General features: G+C 41.9%; 1 protein-coding gene across 1 annotated transcript in view; it reads left to right on the plus strand.

Annotated features, from left to right (window-relative positions):
- Positions 1 to 19,207, plus strand: part of LOC120046433 (cadherin-23-like) — a 569,127-nt gene that overhangs the window by 507,129 nt on the left and 42,791 nt on the right. The window contains exons 49-50 of the mRNA XM_038991662.1: positions 6,737 to 6,906; positions 7,739 to 7,876. Coding sequence (XP_038847590.1) covers positions 6,737 to 6,906; positions 7,739 to 7,876 — 308 coding nt within the window. The remainder of the gene's footprint in view (positions 1 to 6,736; positions 6,907 to 7,738; positions 7,877 to 19,207) is intronic.

The raw sequence follows: 19,207 nt of genomic DNA on the forward strand, positions 1-19,207 counted from the left end.
TAAACATTGTAGTTATTCCCTCCGCAAGGCAATCAAACAAGCAAAATGTCGTTATAGAGAGAATGGATTCGCAATTCAAACATATGTGACAGGGTCTACAGGGTCTACAGACAATCACGGACAACAAAAGGAAAACCAGCTACGTGACGGACACTGATGTCTTGCTTCCAGAAAAACTAAACACCTTCTTTGCCTGCTTTGAGGATAATACAGTGCCACCAACGCGGCCCTCTACCAAGGACTGTGGAATCTCCTTCTCCGTGGCTGACGTGAGTAAGACATTTAAACGTGTTAACCTCTCTGGTACAAGTGGGACGGTAGCGTCCCACCTCGACAACAGCCAGTGAAATTACAGGGCGCCAAATTCAAAACAACAGATAGCCCATAATTAAAATTCCTCAAACATACAAGTATTATACACCATTTTAACCTCTCTTGGGTACGTGAGACGTTAGCATCCCACCTCTTCAACAGCCAGTGAAACTGCTGGGCGCCAAATTCAAATACAGAAATACTCATTATAAAAATTCAGAAAACAAAACATATTTTACATGGGTTTAAAGGTTAACTTCTTGTGAATCCAACCACGGTGTCAGATTTAAAAAATGCTTTAGGTCGAAAGCATACCTTACGATTATTTGAGAACTTAGCCCAGCAGACAAATCATTACAAACAGTAACCAGCCAAGTAGAAGAGTTACACAAGTCAGAAATAGAGATAAAATTAATCCCTTACCTTTGATGATCTTCATATGGTTGCACTCAGCAGACATTCATTTACTCAATAAATGTTATTTTTGTTCGAAGTCTCTTTATATCCAAAAACCTCAGTTTTGTTTGCACGTTTTCTTCAGTAATCCACAGGTTCAAACGCAGTCAAAACAGGCAGACAAAAAAATCTAAATTGTATCCGTAAAGTTCATAGAAACATGTCAAACGATGTTTATATTCAATCCTCAGGTTGTTTTTAGCCTAAATAATCGATAATATTTCCACCGGACAATAACGTTGAAAGGTAAACAAGAAAGGCACTCTCTCGGTCACGTGCATGAAAAAGCTCTGTGACACTTTAGGGTCCACTCATTCAGACTGCTCTTACTTCCTCATTTTTCAGAATACAAGCCTGAAACAATTTCTAAAGACTGTTGACATCTAGTGGAAGGCATAGAAACTGCAATTTGAGTCCTAAGTCAATGGATACTGTAATGGCATAGAATATAAAACTACAAAACCAACAAAAGAAACTACTTCCCGAATGGATTTTTCTCAGGTTTTCGCCTGCCAAATCAGTTATTTTATACTCACAGACTATTTTAACAGTTTTGGAAACTTTAGAGTGTTTTCTATCCAAATCTACCAGTTATATGCATATCATATCTTCCTGGGCCCGAGAAGCAGGCAGTTTAATTTGGGCATGCCTCTCATCCAAAATTCCGAATGCTGCCCCCTACCCTAGAGAAGTTAAAGTTAACTTCTTGTAAATCCAACCACAGTGTCCGATTTCAAAAAGGCTTTACGGCGAAAGCACACCATGCGATTATGTTAGGTCAGCGCTTAGCCACAGAAAACCCTACAGCCATTTTCCAGCCAAGGAGAGGTGTCACAAAAGTCAGAAATAGCGTTAAAATAAATCACTTACCTTTGATGATCTTCATCTGATGGCACTCCCAGGTCTCCATGTTAGAATTTATTTTTCATTTTGTTCGATAAAGTTAATCTTTATGTCCAAATACCTCCATTTTGTTCACGCCTTTAGTCCAGTAATCCAAATGCACAAGGCGCGGGCACTAAGTCCAGACGAAAATTCAAAAAAATTCCATTATAGTTTGTAGAAACATGTCAAACGATGTATAGAATCAATCTTTAGGATGTGTTTATCATAAATCTTCAATAATATTCCAACCGAACAATTCCTTTGTCTTTAGAAATGAAAGGGAACGAAGCTCGTGCTCACGGCTATGCGCATGACTAAACTAAAGGCTTTCAGCCTGACCACTGGTTCAAACAGCTCTTATTCGCTCCCCTTTCATAGTAGAAGCATCAAACAAGGTTCTATAGACTGTTGACATCTAGTGGAAGCCTTAGGAAGTGCAATATGACCCCATTTCCACTGTATCTTGGATAGGCAAAGAGTTGAAACACTACAAACCTCAGATTTCCCACTTCCTGGTTGGATTTTTTCTCCGTTTTTTGCCTGCCATATGAGTTCTGTTATACTCAGAGACATCATTCAAACAGTTTTAGAAACTTCAGAGTGTTCTCTATCCAAATCTACTAATTATATGCATTATCTAGCTTTTAGGACAGAGTAGCAGGCAGTTTACTCTGGGCACCTTTTTATCCAAGCTACTCAATACTGCCCCCCTGTCCCAAAGAAGTTAATGGAAGCAACATTATTTCCGCAATATTAAGCTGATCCTCCCCTAAAAAAAGAAAGAAAAATGAACCATTCGCCGGGGGGGGTGGGGGGTGGACGCATAATCCCTGCAGCACGAGAGTTCTCAAGATACCATTCTTGTTCTGAGAAATGAAGGCTATTCCATGAAAGAAATTGCCAAGAAACTGAAGATCTCGTACAACTCTGTGTACTACTCCCTTCACAGAACAGAGCAAACTGTCTCTAACCAGAATATAAAGAGGAGTGGGGAGGCCTCGTGTTTTGCGGGTACTATTTAATGAAGCTGCCAGTTGAGTACTTGTGAGGTGTCTGTTTCTCAAACTAGACACTAATGTACTTGTCCTCTTGCTCAGTTGTACTCCGGGGCCTCCCACTCCTCTTTCTATTCTGGTTAAAGACAGTTTACGCTGTTCTGTGAAGGGAGTAGTACACAGAGTTGTACGAGATCTTCAGTTTCTTGGCAATTTCTTTCATGGAATAGCCTTCATTTCTCAGAACAAGAATAGACTGACGAAGTTTCAGAAGAAAGGTCATTGTTTCTGGCCATTTTGAGCCTGTAATCACACCCACAAAGGCTGATGCTCCAGATACTCAACTAGTCTAAAGACGGACAGTTTTATTGCTTCTTTAATCAGCACAACAATTTTCAGCTGTGCTAACATAGTTGCAAAAGGGTTTTCTAATAATAGCTAACTTTAAAAATGGAGCAGTTAGCTATGCACTTCAACAGTTGCGCAGTTAAGGCCCAACAAACTGTATCGCTTTTCAGCTTTTATAGAGAAGCACATCCTTTTGTATACATGGCAGTCAACAGATAGTGTGTAAAAAGCAGTTAGTTGTCTGTGCAGATTTTTGATAGCACGAGGTTGATAGGCTGAGTGCTCAACCGTCTAACTGCATTCACAATAGCGAAACACTATAATGTGCACCTTTCTTCAAGTTTCCATACATGTGCCTTTCTGTAGATAGTAAACCCATGGGATGTCACATGAATGACCTTAGCTATACGCCCAGTCTTATGACTAAGTCCCACAAAGACAAGTTTGTATCAGGTTAGAAAAAACACTAGCATATAACAAGAGACAATTCTTTAAAAAGTAAAACACTGGATAGCATGACTAATTCTGTAATTTTCCATGACATCTGGCTTCACCATCATCAACTCATCTAACTCTAGTGAGTTGCCAGAAGCACCAGTCTCCGACATGTTGTGAAGGAACTCTCCGAAGCTGGCTTCATCACCATCAAAATCTCTGTCTTTGTTTTGTCTACCTAATTGTTATGTCTACTTAAATGTTTTATCATTATCTCTAGGCCTAGGCAACTCAGCTTTTAGCTGTGAATGTATAGCCTACAAGATGAAATTAACAAATGAAAAAATAAACCCTTCATATACTGTATATAGTATTTATATACCCCTGCATGTACTGTTAATATGGTGCTAACATGGCTGCCATATCATTTTGTAGTGTCATGTAAATAAAATATAGTGCAGAATCCTCAATCTCTAATTAATGGCTTTGAATGTAGCCAATACACTACAGAAAAAGAAACACATGGATCTATTGTCTATGTATTTACAGTAGCTACTGTGTATCATGTAAAATCAGTTTCATATTGAACCCACTAACAGTGGCAGAGTTGAAATTCACATAAATTCACCCAGATGTGTTGTGATATTCAATTTGCCACACGCTTTGTAAACAACAATCAGTGAAATGCTTGATTGTGGACACTTACCAGCAATGCAGAGAAAGAAAATAGAGAATTAATAGAAAAGTAAAATACTTCATAATAAAAGTAATAATAGATACACAATGTGTAATGATAAGGGGTATCAGTACGAGTCGATGTGCAGGATTACGAGGTAATTGAGGTAGATATGTACATATAACTAGGAATAAAGAGACAGATAGTAAACAGTAGCAGCAGCGTATGTGATGAGTCAAAAAAGTTGGTACAAAAAGGGTCAATGCAGGTAGTCCGGGTAGCTATTTGGTTAACTATTTAACTAACTATTTAGCAGTCTTATGGCTGTTCAGGGTCCTGTTGGTTCCAGACATGGTGTATTGGTACCGCTTGCTGTGCGGTAACAGAGAGAATTGTCTATGACAGGGTTCTCCAACCCTGTTCCTGGAGAACTACCCTACTGTGGGATTCTGTTCCAACCGCAGTTGTAACTAACCTGATTCATATTATCAACCACCTAATTATTAGAATTAGGTACACTAGATTAAGATTGGAGTGAAAACCTACAGAACAGTAGCTCTCCAGGAACAGAGTTGGAGACCCCTGGTCTATGACTTGGGTGGCTGGAGTCTTTGACAATTTTTAGGGCTTTCCTCTGACACCGCCTGGTATAGAGGTCCTAGATGGCAGGGAGCTCAGCCCAAGTGATATACTGGGCCGTATGCACTACCCTCTGTAGCGCCTTGCAGTCGGATGCCAAGCAGTTGCCATACCAAGTGGTGATGCAGCCAGTCAAGATGCTTTCAATCTGTAGAAATTTGAGGATCTGAGGGCCCATGACAAATCTTTTCAGGCTCCTGAGGGGGAATAGGCATTGTTATGTCATCTTCGCGACTGTGTTGTTGTGTTTGGACTATGATAGGTCCTTAGTGATGAGGAAACCGAGGAATTTGAAGGTTTCACCCGCTCCACTTCAGCCACGTCGATGTGAATTGGGGCGTGCTCCTTTGACTTTCTGACATTGAGGGAGAGGTTGTTGTCCTGGCACCACACTGCCAGGTCTCTGACCTCCTCCCTTTAGGCTGTCTCATCGTTGCCAGTTATCAGGCCTACCACCGTTGTGTCATTGGCAATCTTAATGACGGTATTGGAGTCATATGCAGCGACGCATTCACGGGTAAACAGGGAGTACAGGAGGGGGCATGCACCCCTTAGGTGCCCCTGTGTTGAGAGTCAGCATGACGGATATGTTGTTGCCGATCCAGTTGCAGAGGGAGGTGTTCAGTCCCAGGGTTAGTAAAGAGCTTGGAGGGCACTATGGTGTTGAATGCTGAGCTGTAGTCAAGGAACATAATTTTAATTAAGGTGTTCCTTTTGTCCAAGTGGGAAAGGGCAGTGTGGAGTGCAATATAAATTTGCATGATCTGTGGATCTGTTGGGGTGGAATGCGAATTGGAGTGGGTCCAGGGTGTCTGGGATGATGGTGTTGATGTGAGACATGACCAGCCTTTCAAAGCGTTTCATGGCTACAGATGTGAGTGCTACGGGGTTATGGTCATGTAGACAGGTTACCTTGGCGTTCTTGGGCACATGGATTAGGGTAGTCTGCTTGAAACATGTACAGTAGGTATTAGAGACTGGGTCAGGGATAGGGTTAGGGTTAGCTGGTCTGGTAGACTCATGTCACTGGGCAGCTCGCGGCTGAGTTTCCCTTTGTAATCCGCGATAGTTTGTAAACCCTGCCACGTCCGACGAGCGTCACAGCCGTTGTGGTAGGATTTGATCTTAGTCCTGTATTGATACTTTGCCTGTTTGATGGTTCATCAGAGGGCATAGCGGGATTTCTTATAAGCGTTCGGGTTAGTGTCCCACTCCTTGAAAGTAGCAGCTCTAGCCTTTAGCTCAATGTTGATGTTGCCTGTAGTTGAACAGGTGACATGCTGGTAGAAATTAGGTCAAATGGATTTCAGTTTTCCTGAATTAAAATCATCGGCCACTAGGAGCGCTGCCTCTTAAGAGGTTCACAAAGAGACACACACCACCCCCTTGACCTTACCCGACGCTTCTGCTCTGTCCTACCGATGCATTGAAAAACTAGTTAGTTGTATATTATCCATGTCCTTGTTCAGCCAAGTTTCTGAGAAACATAGGATATTGCAGTTCTTCAGGTCCCGTTCGTAGTAAAGTCTCGAACATAGCTTGTCCAGTTTCTCCAGTGACTGTAAATTTGCTAGTAGAACGGAGGATAGAGGTGGTTTATTGACACAGCACTTTGATTCCTCATAGAATTATGAAAATGAATTGCTTGGTATTGAAGCTCATTTTTTTTAAATCAACCAAACATTCTAAATGTAAACATTCTGCAAACTTTGCATCGGTCACTCAGAATTGCTATGACAATGAAACAGAATGAAATTATTGGATGTAACATATTGTGCATCATGTAAAATCTGTTTTACATTGAACCCAGAGTTGAAACAAACACACACACACACACACACACACACACACACACACACACACACACACACACACACACACACACATATAATACAGCCCAAGCCTGTAATGAGCCTTTATAAGCAAACATTAATTTGATTAGTATATTTATGATGAGAAATGTTCTGGTAACCATTGTGTTGTTGTGCAGGCAAGATCATAGCCAACCGGACGGTGGACTTTGAGCAGGTGCAGTGGCTGAACTTCACAGTGAGAGCCCAGGACCACGGCAGTCCACCTAGAGTGGCTGAGCTTCCTGTCTACCTGCGTATAGTCGATGTCAATGATAACAACCCTATCTTTAAACAACCCTCTTACCAGGTACCAAAAATACTGATTCATAACATACACTGCAAAATGCTTCACCATTAGTAGTACTCACTTGATATAATTTCTATTGTGATGGTCTGAGTTTGAGCACTCGTCTTGTTTTTGTTGTTGCCACTGTTTACTGTGACTGCCCCCATCCCCTTTATTGTCCTCTTTTTTTGTTTTCTGTAAATTGAATGTTGATTTCATTTGATTAGTCAAGACATCAATGTAACATTTGTATTTATTATGGATCACATTAGATGCTGCCAAGGCAGCAGCTAATCTTCCTGGGGCCAGCAAAATTAAGAAACATTTTTTGAAACATTAGAATACATTTACAACAGATTTCACAACATATTAAGTGTGTGCTCGCAGGCTCCTACTCTACTACCACATGTCTGTGTTGCTTCACAGTCCCTGCTGTTCCATAAGGTGTATTTTTATCTCTGTTCATTTTTCATCAAATTTTACTGCTTGCAGGAGTTACTTGATGTGGAATAGAGTTCCATGTAGTCATGGCTCTATGTAGTACTGTGCGCCTCCCATAATCTGTTCTGGACTTGGGGACTGTGAAGAGACCTCTTGTGGCATGTCTTGTGGGGTATGCATGGGTGTCCGAGCTGTGTGCCAGTAATTCAAACAGACAGCTTGGTGCATTCAACATGTCAATACTTCTCACAAATGCAAGTAGTGATGAAGTCAATCTCTCTTCCACTTTGAGGCAGGAGAGATTGACAAGCATATTATTAATGTTAGCTCTCTGTGTACATCCAAGGGCCAGCCGTGCTGCCCTGTTCTGAGCCAATTACATCAAGGTGTTCTGTCTGATGTCCCTTTGCAGAAGCCAGTGTTTGAGGATGTTGACTTGGGCACGGTCATAGTGAGAGTCAGTGCCACAGACGCAGACTCTGGCCTCTTCTCTGTCATCGAGTACAGCCTAGTAGATGGAGAGGGCAAGTTTGGCATCACTCCATCCACCGTGAGTTCTAAAACACACACTTTGTAGTGCTTGAAGTGGACTTCGCTTTTTTACTTCACGTATCACTGCACTTCATGCACAGAGATGACAAAGCGTGTTTCAAAAATCATCATAACGAATTACTTTAAACGAAAGCATTTAATAAAGACTCCCAGATGGCGCAGCTGTCTAAGGCACTGCATCTCAGTGCTAGTGGCATCACTATAGACGATTCCAGGCTGTATCACAACCGGCTGTGATTTGGAGTCTCATTTTTAAAAATGTTTATTTAACCTTTATTTAACCAGGAAGGGCTCATTGAGATTTAAAATCTCTTTTTCAAGAGCGTCCTGGCCAAGATAGGCAGCACTAAGTCATTACAAAAATTACAGACAAACAACATGAAAAACTACAAGTAATCTAGTAAAAACCATAGAATTCACAAGAGTATAACAAAAATCAAAAACAGCAAATTAAAAACATTGACAGGTCAGGGAATAAGTCTCAAGATCATTCATCAGTGATTTAAAAATACCAATCGGAACAAGTTCTTCCAGTTGAAAAGTATTTTGTAATGTGTTCCAAGAAGATGGAGCAGAGTACATAAAAGCCCTTTTACCAAATTCAGTTCGGACATTTGGAACATTTAGCAGGATAAAGTCCAGCGAACGAAGAGAGTACCCACCACATTTCTGAACAATAAAAATGCCCAAATAAAAAGGTTATAAAACCAAAATGGCTTTTTAAATAAAAGTATACCAGTGACTGAGCCTACGAGTGACTAGAGAAGGCCAGCCAACCCTGGTATACAAAGTGCAGTGGTGCGTAAGGGTTTTGCAGTTTAAAATAAATCTCAAAGTGCCATGGTAAAGGGTGTCAATTGATCTCAAACACTAAGTGGAAGCATTCATATATAAAATATCCCACAGTCTAGTAAAGGCATAAATGTAGCTGATACTAGCCTCCTTCTGGCTTCAAAAGAAAAACAGGCCTTATTCCTAAAATAAAATCCCAATTTCAGCTTCAATTTTTTTGTAAGTTGTTGAATATGCAATTTAAAAGAGAGGCCGTCATCAATTAAAATTCCAAGATATTTATATGAGCTTACAACCTCAATCTCCTTGCCCTGACAGGTAGTAATAGGTGAAAGGTTCAGAGTTCTATTTCTTGCTTTAGAAAACACCATTAGTTTAGTTTTGTCAGTATTGAGGATAAGCTTCAATTGACACAAGGTATGTTGAACAGTATAAAAAGCAGTTTGCAAGTTCTGGAAAGCTTTTGTAAGAGACGAGGCACAACAGTAAATAACAGTATCATCAGCATAAAAATGAAGTTGCGCATTTTGGACATTTTTGTCCAAATCATTTATATAAATAGTGAATAAGAGAGGACCAAGTACAGAGCCTTGGGGCACACCATTAAAGACAGACAATTTAACAGACATAAGCCCTTCAAATTGAGTGCACTCAAGTTCTATCAGACATATAGTTAGTAAACCATGCAACTGCATGCTCTGAAAGACCTGCACTCGACAATCTCTGCCTTAGTATAGCATGATCAACTGTATCAAAAGCCTTAGAGAGATCAATAAAAAGTGAGACACAGTGCTGTTTTTTGTCAAGGGCTTCAGTGATATCATTTAAAACCTTCATGGCTGCTGTAATTGTGCTATGCTTCTTCCTGAAGCCCGATTGGTACATTGATAAAATAGTAAAGTAAATAGTTAGTAAATAAAAACTCTTTTAGCTGTTCACTCACAAGGGTTTGAAGTATTTTCACCAGGGGTGACAGCTTTGAGATTGACCTATAATTATTTAAAAGAGTTGGATCTCCCCCTTTTAAAAGTGGTAGGACAAATGCTGATTTCCAGATTTTCGGAATTTCATTACATTCCAGGGTTAGATTGAACAGATATGTAAGTGGTTCAGCTATGAAATCAACTGCCAGATTTAAAAAGCAGGGATCCAAAAGATCAGGACCTGCAGGCTTTCTCTGATATAAGGATTTCAGGGCTTTATGTACCACCTGCACTGAGAATGGCAAAAAGCTAAAAGTTTGACCAGCTCTCACTGGTTCATCCACACAGGGTTGTACAGAGACAGAGGACACTGGTTCATCCACACAGGGTTGTACAGAGACAGAGGACACTGGTTCATCCACACAGAGTTGTACAGAGACAGAGGACACTGAATCAAACAGCCTACCAGATGATACAAAGTGCTCATTGAAACAATTCAGCATTTCAGTTTTGTCATATACAGCAACAGAGTCCTTCAAAACACATGACGGTAATTCATTAACATTACTGTTACCAGACATAGACTTAATAGCCTTCCAAAACTTTCTAGGGTCATTCAGGTTATCAGTGGTAACAGACATAAAATATTCACTTGGCCTTCCTGAGAAGAAAATAACACTTGTTTTGTAACTGCCTAAAAATAAACCAATCAGCATCAGAACATGATTTCCTTGCTTTAGCCCAGGCTAGATTACGGTCGTGAATAATACAAGACAGCTCAGAAGAAAGCCATGGATTATCCCGCCCTTTAAACCTGAGCCTGCGGAATGGGGCATGTTTGTTTACTATTTGGGAAAAACCATCATGAAAGAATATACAGGCAGTTTCCACACGGATAAACTCAATCTTGCTCCAGTCAAAATAAAACAAATCATGAAAGAAAGCCTGCTCATTAAAACACTTCAAATTTCTCTTATGAATAAAATGTGGGTTTGTCTTAGGAACCTTAGTATTTCTAACAGCAACAACAGCACAATGGTCACTTATGGGAATGAGAGGGCTACTTGCACAGTGTTGGGAATGGATCAGTGATTGAATGAGGGTATGACGCATGAGTTGAGGTGTTCAGAGGCTTGACTTCAGTGCAGGACAGGGGTTGAGGTTTTCATATTAAATATAATTTCTTTTGGGATATCACTTGAAAGTATTAATTAAAACGCTGGTCCTTGATGGTAAAAACAATAACACATATAATTAGGCTTCAGTGCAGGTGTCAGGCGGTGGGTGTAGCTGGTGCATGAAGTCAGGCGCAGGAGAGCAGAGATGAGTAAACAACGCACTTTACTTAATAAATAGCACAAAGTAAACATACCAATGTGCGAACAATAACGGTTGCCACAAAACACGGGTGAAAACAGCACCCGGAAAAAAACCCAGCCGGAAACGTACCGACCTGAACAATAAACAATCACACACAAAGACATGGGGGGAAACAGAGGGTTAAATACATGACCAGTAATTGGGAAATGAAAACCAGGTGTGTGGGAAACAAAGACAAAACCAATGGAAAATGAAAAGTGGATCGGCGATGGCTAGAAGACCGGCGACATCGACCGCCGAGCGCCGCCCGAACAAGGAGAGGAACCGACTTCGGCAGAAGTCGTGACAGCAGGACAGGCTCATCATGGATAGATGGTGTTGGAGAAGAGCTCAACTCTTCCACTGAGGGCAAGACAGGATTTGACTGGGAAGACAAAAAACAATAACACAATACACTACACAGTTAGAAAAAGCTAATAATGAGTTAGTCCAAGCAAGGAGTAAAAACATTGATGTGTAATAATATGATTGTGTTTGTGTGTGTGATTGAATCTGCAGTACAATATCAACAAAATCAATATCAACAATATCAACAAAAAACAATTAGAAACTCCTCTCTCTCTTTCTCTCTCTTCAGACTAGTAATGAGAGAAAATTGATAGAGGTACTCACAGTGCTTGGAGAGGAAACATTCAACGTGCCAGTGGATGAGTGGGCACATGAGACGTGGCTTCAGTTCATGTCAGGAGAGAGTTAACAATGGTAGGGGAGTGGAGTGGTGATCACCATTCCATTACAGGTGCTTAATTGTAGGTTTGGGCAACGAGTTTTTCCATGAAGTTAAGTTCAGACATCTCATAATTCACAAAGTCAAACAGACTGTGCATCTCGCCCACTTGACACATCAAAGTAGCCCAAGAAACGTTCCTGAATAAAATCATCCACATACCTGACGATAACTGACAACTGCAAGCAGACTGGTGGCATAATTATGGCACCGGGCGATGCAAAACAATCTCTCCCATTGTCAGACTCTTTACCAGTCCGGATACACGCTCAGCTGCCTAGAACGTTTGGCTGCCCAGAGGTGGCATGCAGCAAAACAGCAACTGAATGTTGTTTTTTGATCATCATTGCAAATATTAGCTAAGCTGCTCAGGAGGCAGACAGGCAGTTCAGTAGTGTTATCTATTTAGAAACTACGATATGGCTGCAACTATAAAGAATAGCCTTCATCATCAAACAAAATGTGTCCAAAGTGTAGTGACTGTGTCCTGCTCGTGCAACTTCAATATCCTTTACAACAGACAGACAGGGAAGGTTGTAGCATTCATAATATTGTGGGCGGTGCAGTTGCCGTACCAGGCGGTGATACAGTCCGACAGGATGCTCTCAATTGTGCATCTGTAAAAGTTTATGAGGGTTTTAGGTGACAAGCCAAATTTCTTCAGACTCCTTCTTTACCACACTGTCTGTGTGGGTGGACCATTTCAGTTTCTTAGTAATATATACACCGAGGAACTTAGAATCATGTAGTAACCAAAAAAGTTTTAAACAGATCAAAAAATATTCTTCAAAGTATTTGTATTTCTATTCATTATGAATCCCCATTAGCTGCTGCCAAAGCAGCAGCTACTCTTTCTAGGGTCCAGCAAAATTAAGGCAGTTTATACAAGTTTAAAAACATTACAATACATTCACAGATTTCACAACACACTGTGTGCCCTCAGGCCCCTACTCCACAACTACCACACATTTACAGTACTAAATCCATGTGTATGTATAGTGCGTATGTTACCGTGTGTGTGTGTGTGTGTGTGTGTGTGTGTCTGTGCCAATGTTTGTGTTGCTTCGCAGTCCCTGCTGTTCCATAAGGTGTTTTTTAATCTGTTTTTTAAATCTAATTTTACTGCTTGCGTCAGTTACTTGATGTGGAATAGAGTTCCATGTAGTCATGGCTCTATGTAGTACTGTGTGCCTCCCATAGTCTGTTCTGGACTTGGGGACTGTGAAAAGACCTCTTGTGGCATGTCTTGTGGGGTATTCATGGGTGTCCGAGCTGTGTGCCAGTAGTTTAGACAGAGAGCTCGGTGCATTCAACATGTCAATACCTCTCATATATAAAAGTAGTGATGAAGTCAATCTCTCCTCCACTTTCAGCTGTCCATCTCTCCTCCACTTTCAGCCAGGAGAGATTGACATACATACCATTAATATTAGCTCTCGGTGTACATCCAAGGGCCAGCCGTGCTGCCCTGTTCTGAGCCAATTGCAATTTTCCCAAGTCCTTTTTTGTGGCACCTGACCACACGACTGAACAGTATTATAAGGTGTGACAAAACTAGGGCCTGTAGGACCTGCCATGTTGATAGTGTTGTTAAGACGGCAGAGCATCACTTAATTATAGACAGACTTCTCCCCATTTTAGCTACTACTGCATTAATATGTTTTGACCATGACAGTTTACAATCTAGTGTTACTCCAAGCAGTTTAGTCATCTCAACTTGCTCAATTTCCACATGATTTATTACAAGATTTAGTTTAGGTTTCGGGTTTAGTGAGTGTTTTGTTCCAAATACAATGCTTTTAGTTTTATAAGTATTTAGGGCTAACTTATTCCTTGCCACCCACTCTGAAACTAACTGCATCTCTGTGTTGTGTGTTGCAGTCATTTAAGTCACTGTAGTGTATAGTGTTGAGTCATCCGCATACATAGACACTCTGGCTTTGCTCAAAGTCAGTGGCATGTTGTTAGTCAAAATTGAAAAGCAAGGGGCATAAACAGCTACCCTGGGATTTCCTGATTCTAACTGGATTATATTTGAGAGGCTTCCATTAAAGAACACCCTCTATGTTCTGTTAGACAAGTAACTCTTTATCCACATTATAGCAGGGGTTGTAAAGCCATAACACATACATTTTTCCAGCAGCAGACTATGATCGATAATGTCAAAAGCTGCTTGGAAGTCTAACAAGACAGCCCCCACAATCATTTTATCATCAATTTCTCTCAGCCAATCATCAGTAATTTGTGTAAGTGCTGTGCTTGTTGAGTGTCCTTCCCTTTAAGCATGCTGAAATTCTGTTGTTAATTTGTTTTCTGTGAAATAGCATTGTATCTGGTCAAACACCATTTTTTCCAAAAGTTTACTGAGGGTTGGTAACAGGCTGATTGGTCGGCTTTTTGAGCCAGTAAAGGGGGCTTTACTATTCTTGGGTAGCGGAATGACTTTAGCTTCCCTCCAGGCCTGAGGGCACACGCTCTCTAGTAGGCTTAAATTGAAGATTTGGCAAATAGGAGTGGCAATATCAATCAATCAATCAAGTTTATTTTATATAGCCCTTCGTACATCAGCTAATATCTCGAAGTGCTGTACAGAAACCCAGCCTAAAACCCCAAACAGCTAGTAATGCAGTTGTAGAAGAACGGTGGCTAGGAAAAACTCCCTAGAAAGGCCAAAACCTAGGAAGAAACCTAGAGAGGAACCAGGCTATGAGGGGTGGCCAGTCCTCTTCTGGCTGTGCCGGGTGGAGATTATAACAGAACTATGCCAAGATGTTCAAAAATGTTCATAAGTGACAAGCATGGTCAAATAATAATCATGAATAATTTTCAGTTGGCTTTTCATAGCCGATCATTAAGAGTTGAAAAACAACAGGTCTGGGACAGGTGGCGGTTCCATAACCGCAGGCAGAACAGCTGAAACTGGAATAGCAGCAAGGCCAGGCGGACTGGGGACAGCAAGGAGTCACCACGCCCGGTAGTCCCGACGTATGGTCCTAGGGCTCAGGTCCTCCGAGAGAAAGAAAGAGAGAAGGAGAAAATTAGAGAGAGCCAAGATTGTCAAAATGTTCATAAATGACAAGCATGGTCAAATAATAATCAGGAATAAATGTCAGTTGGCTTTTCATAGCCGATCATTAAGAGTTGAAAACAGCAGGTCTGGGACAGGTAGGGGTTCCGTAACCGCAGGCAGAACAGTTGAAACTGGAATAGCAGCAAGGCCAGGCGGACTGGGGACAGCAAGGAGTCATCATGCCCGGTAGTCCTGACGTATGGTCCTAGGGCTCAGGTTCTCAGAGAGAGAGAAAAAAAGAGAGAACGAGAGAATTAGAGAGAGCATACTTAAATTCACACAGGACACTGGATAAGACAGGAGAAGTACTCCAGGTATAACCAACTGACCCTAGCCCCCCGACACATAAACTACTGCAGCATAAATACTGGAGGCTGAGACAGGAGCGGTCAGGAGACACTGTGGCCCCATCCGAAGATACCCCCGGACAGGGCCAAACAGGAAGGATATAACCCCACCCACTTTGCCAAAGCACAGCCCCCGCACCACTAGAGGGAAATCTTCAACCACCAACTTACAATCCTGAGACAAGGCCGAGTATAGCCCACAAAGATCTCCACCACAGCACAAACCAAGGGGGGGCGCCAACCCAGACAGGAAGATCACGTCAGTAACTCAACCCACTCAAGTGACGCACCCCTCCTAGGGACGGCATGAAAGAGCACCAGTAAGCCAGTGACTCAGCCCCTGTAATAGGGTTAGAGGCAGAGAATCCCAGTGGAGAGAGGGGAACCGGCCAGGCAGAGACAGCAAGGGCGGTTCGTTGCTCCAGAGCCTTTCCGTTCACCTTCACACTCCTGGGCCAGACTACACTCAATCATATGACCTACTGAAGAGATAAGTCTTCAGTAAAGACTTAAAGGTTGAGACCGAGTCTGCGTCTCTCACATGGGTAGGCAGACTGTTCCATAAAAATTGAGATCTATAGGAGAAAGCCCTGCCTCCCGCTGTTTGCTTAGAAATTCTAGGGACAATTAGGAGGCCTGCGTCTTGTGACCGTAGCGTACGTATAGGTATGTACGGCAGGACCAACTCGGAAAGATAGGTAGGAGCAAGCCCATGTAACGCTTTATAGGTTAACAGTAAAACCTTGAAATCAGCCCTTGCCTTAACAGGAAGCCAGTGTAGGGAAGCTAGCACTGGAGTAATATGATCAAATTTCTTGGTTCTAGTCAGGATTCTAGCAGCCGTATTTAGCACTAACTGAAGTTTATTTAGTGCTTTATCCGGGTAGCCGGAAAGTAGAGCATTGCAGTAGTCTAACCTAGAAGTAACAAATGCATGGATTAATTTTTCTGCATCATTTTTGGACAGAAAATTTCTGATTTTTGCAATGTTACGTAGATGGAAAAAAGCTGTCCTTGAAACAGTCTTGATATGTTCGTCAAAAGAGAGATCAGGGTCAAGAGTAACGCCGAGGTCCTTCACAGTTTTATTTGAGACGACTTTACAACCATCAAGATGAATTGTCAGATTTAACAGAAGATCTCTTTGTTTCTTGGGACCTAGAACAAGCATCTCTGTTTTGTCCGAGTTTAAAAGTAGAAAGTTTTCAGCCATCCACTTCCACGTCTGAAACACAGGCTTCTAGCGAGGGCAATTTTGGGGCTTCACCATGTTTCATTGAAATGTACAGCTGTGTGTCATCCGCATAGCAGTGAAAGTTAACATTATATTTTCGAATAACATCCCCAAGAGGTAAAATATATAGTGAAAACAATAGTGGTCCTAAAACGGAACCTTGAGGAACACCGAAATGTACAGTTGATTTGTCAGAGGACAAACCATTCACAGAGACAAACTGATATCTTTCCGACAGGTAAGATCTAAACCAGGCCAGAACTTGTCCGTGTAGACCAATTTGGGTTTCCAGTCTCTCCAAAAGAATGTGGTGATCGATGGTGTCAAAGGCAGCACTAAGGTCTAGTAGCACGAGGACAGATGCAGAGCCTCGGTCTGACGCCATTAAAAGGTCATTTACCACCTTCACAAGTGCAGTCTCAGTGCTATGATGGGGTCTAAAACCAGACTGAAGCATTTCGTATACATTGTTTGTCTTCAGGAAGGCAGTGAGTTGCTGCGCAACAGCTTTTTCTAAAATTTTTGAGAGGAATGGAAGATTCGATATAGGCCGATAGTTTTTTATATTTTCCGGGTCAAGGTTTGGCTTTTTCAAGAGAGGCTTTATTACTGCCACTTTTAGTGAGTTTGGTACACATCCGGTGGATAGAGAGCTGTTTATTATGTTCAACATAGGAGGGCCAAGCACAGGAAGCAGCTCTTTCAGTAGTTTAGTAGGAATAGGATCCAGTATGCAGCTTGAAGGTTTAGAGGCCATGATCATTTTCATCATTGTGTCAAGAGATATAGTACTAAAACACTTAAGTGTCTCTCCCGATCCCAGGCCCTGGCAGAGCTGTGCAGATCCAGGACAGCTAAGCCCTGGAGGAATACGCAGATTCAAAGAGGAGTCCGTAATTTGCTTTCTAATGGTCATGATCTTTTCCTCAAAGAAGTTCATGAATTTATTACTGCTGAAGTGAAAGCCATCCTCTCTTGGGGAATGCTGCTTTTTAGTTAGCTTTGCAACAGTATCAAAAATAAATTTTGGATTGTTCTTATTTTCCTCGATTAAGTTGGAAAAGTAGGATGATCGAGCAGCAGTGAGGGCTCTTCGGTACTGCACGGTACTGTCTTTCCAAGCTAGTCGGAAGACTTCCAGTTTGGTGTGGCGCCATTTCCGTTCCAATTTCCTGGAAGCTTGCTTCAAAGCTCGGGTATTTTCTGTATACCAGGGAGCTAGTTTCTTATGACAAATGTTTTTCGTTTTTAGGGGTGCAACTGCATCTAGGGTATTGCGCAAGGTTAAATTGAGTTCCTCAGTTAAGTGATTTTTGTCCTCTGACATCCTTGGGTAGGCAGAAGGAGTCTGGAAGGGCATCAAGGAATTTTTGTGTTGTCTGAGAATTTATAGCACGACTTTTGATGCTCCTTGGTTGGGGTCTGAGCAGATTATTTGTTGCGATTGCAAACGTAATAAAATGGTGGTCCGATAGTCCAGGATTATGTGGAAAAACATTGAGATCTACAACATTTATTCCATGGGACAAAACTAGGTCCAGAGTATGACTGTGGCAGTGAGTAGGTCCAGAGACATGTTGGACAAAACTCACTGAGTCGATGATGGCTCCGAAAGACTTTTGGAGTGGGTCTGTGGACTTCTCCATATGAATATTAAAATCACCAAAAATTAGAATATGATCTGCTATGACTACAAGGTCTGATAGGAATTCAGGGAACTCAGGAGGAACGCTGTATATGGCCCAGGAGGCCTGTAAACAGTAGCTATAAAAAGTGATTGAGTAGGCTGCATAGATTTCATGACTAGAAGCTCAAAAGACGAAAACGTCATTTTTTTTTTTGTAAATTGAAATTTGCTATCGTAAATGTTAGCAACACCTCCGCCTTTGCGGGATGCACGGGGGATATGGTCACTAGTGTAACCAGGAGGTGAGGCCTCATTTAACACAGTAAATTCATCAGGCTTAAGCCATGTTTCAGTCAGGCCAATCACATCAAGATTATGATCAGTGATTAGTTCATTGACTATGACTGCCTTTGAAGTGAGGGATCTAACATTAAGTAACCCTATTTTGAGATGTGAGGTATCACGATCTCTTTCAATAATGGCAGGAATGGAGGAGGTCTTTATCCTAATAAGATTGCTAAGGCGAACACCGCCATGTTTAGTTATGCCCAACCTAGGTCGAGGCACAGACACAGTCTCAATGGGTATGGCTGAGCTGACTACACTGACTGTGCTATTGGCAGACTCCACTAAACTGGCAGGTTGGCTAACAGCCTGCTGCCTGGCCTGCACCCTATTTCATTGTGGGGCTAGAGGAGTTAGAGCCCTATCTATGTTGGTAGATAAGATGAGAGCACCCCTCCAGCTAGGATGGAGTCCGTCACTCCTCAGCAGGTCAGGCTTGGTCCTGTTTGTGAGTGAGTCCCAGAAAGAGGGCCAATTATCTACAAATTCTATCTTTTGGGAGGGGCAGAAAACAGTTTTCAACCAGCGATTGAGTGCTGAGACTCTGCTGTAAAGCTCGTCACTCCCCCTAACTGGGAGGGGGCCAGAGACAATTACTCGATGCCGACACATCTTTCTAGCTGATTTACACGCTGAAGCTATGTTGCACTTGGTGACCTCTGACTGTTTCATCCTAACATCGTTGGTGCCGACGTGGATAACAATATCTCTATACTCTCTACACTCGCCAGATTTAGCTTTAGCCAGCACCATCTTTAGATTAGCCTTAACGTCGGTAGCCCTGCCCCCTGGTAAACAGTGTATGATCGCTGGGTGATTCGTTTTAAGTCTAATACTGCGGGTAATGGAGTCGCCAATGACTAGGGTTTTCAATTTGTCAGAGC

Source organism: Salvelinus namaycush, chromosome 4 (genome assembly GCF_016432855.1).
Source record: "Salvelinus namaycush isolate Seneca chromosome 4, SaNama_1.0, whole genome shotgun sequence".
Lineage (NCBI taxonomy): Eukaryota > Metazoa > Chordata > Actinopteri > Salmoniformes > Salmonidae > Salvelinus > Salvelinus namaycush.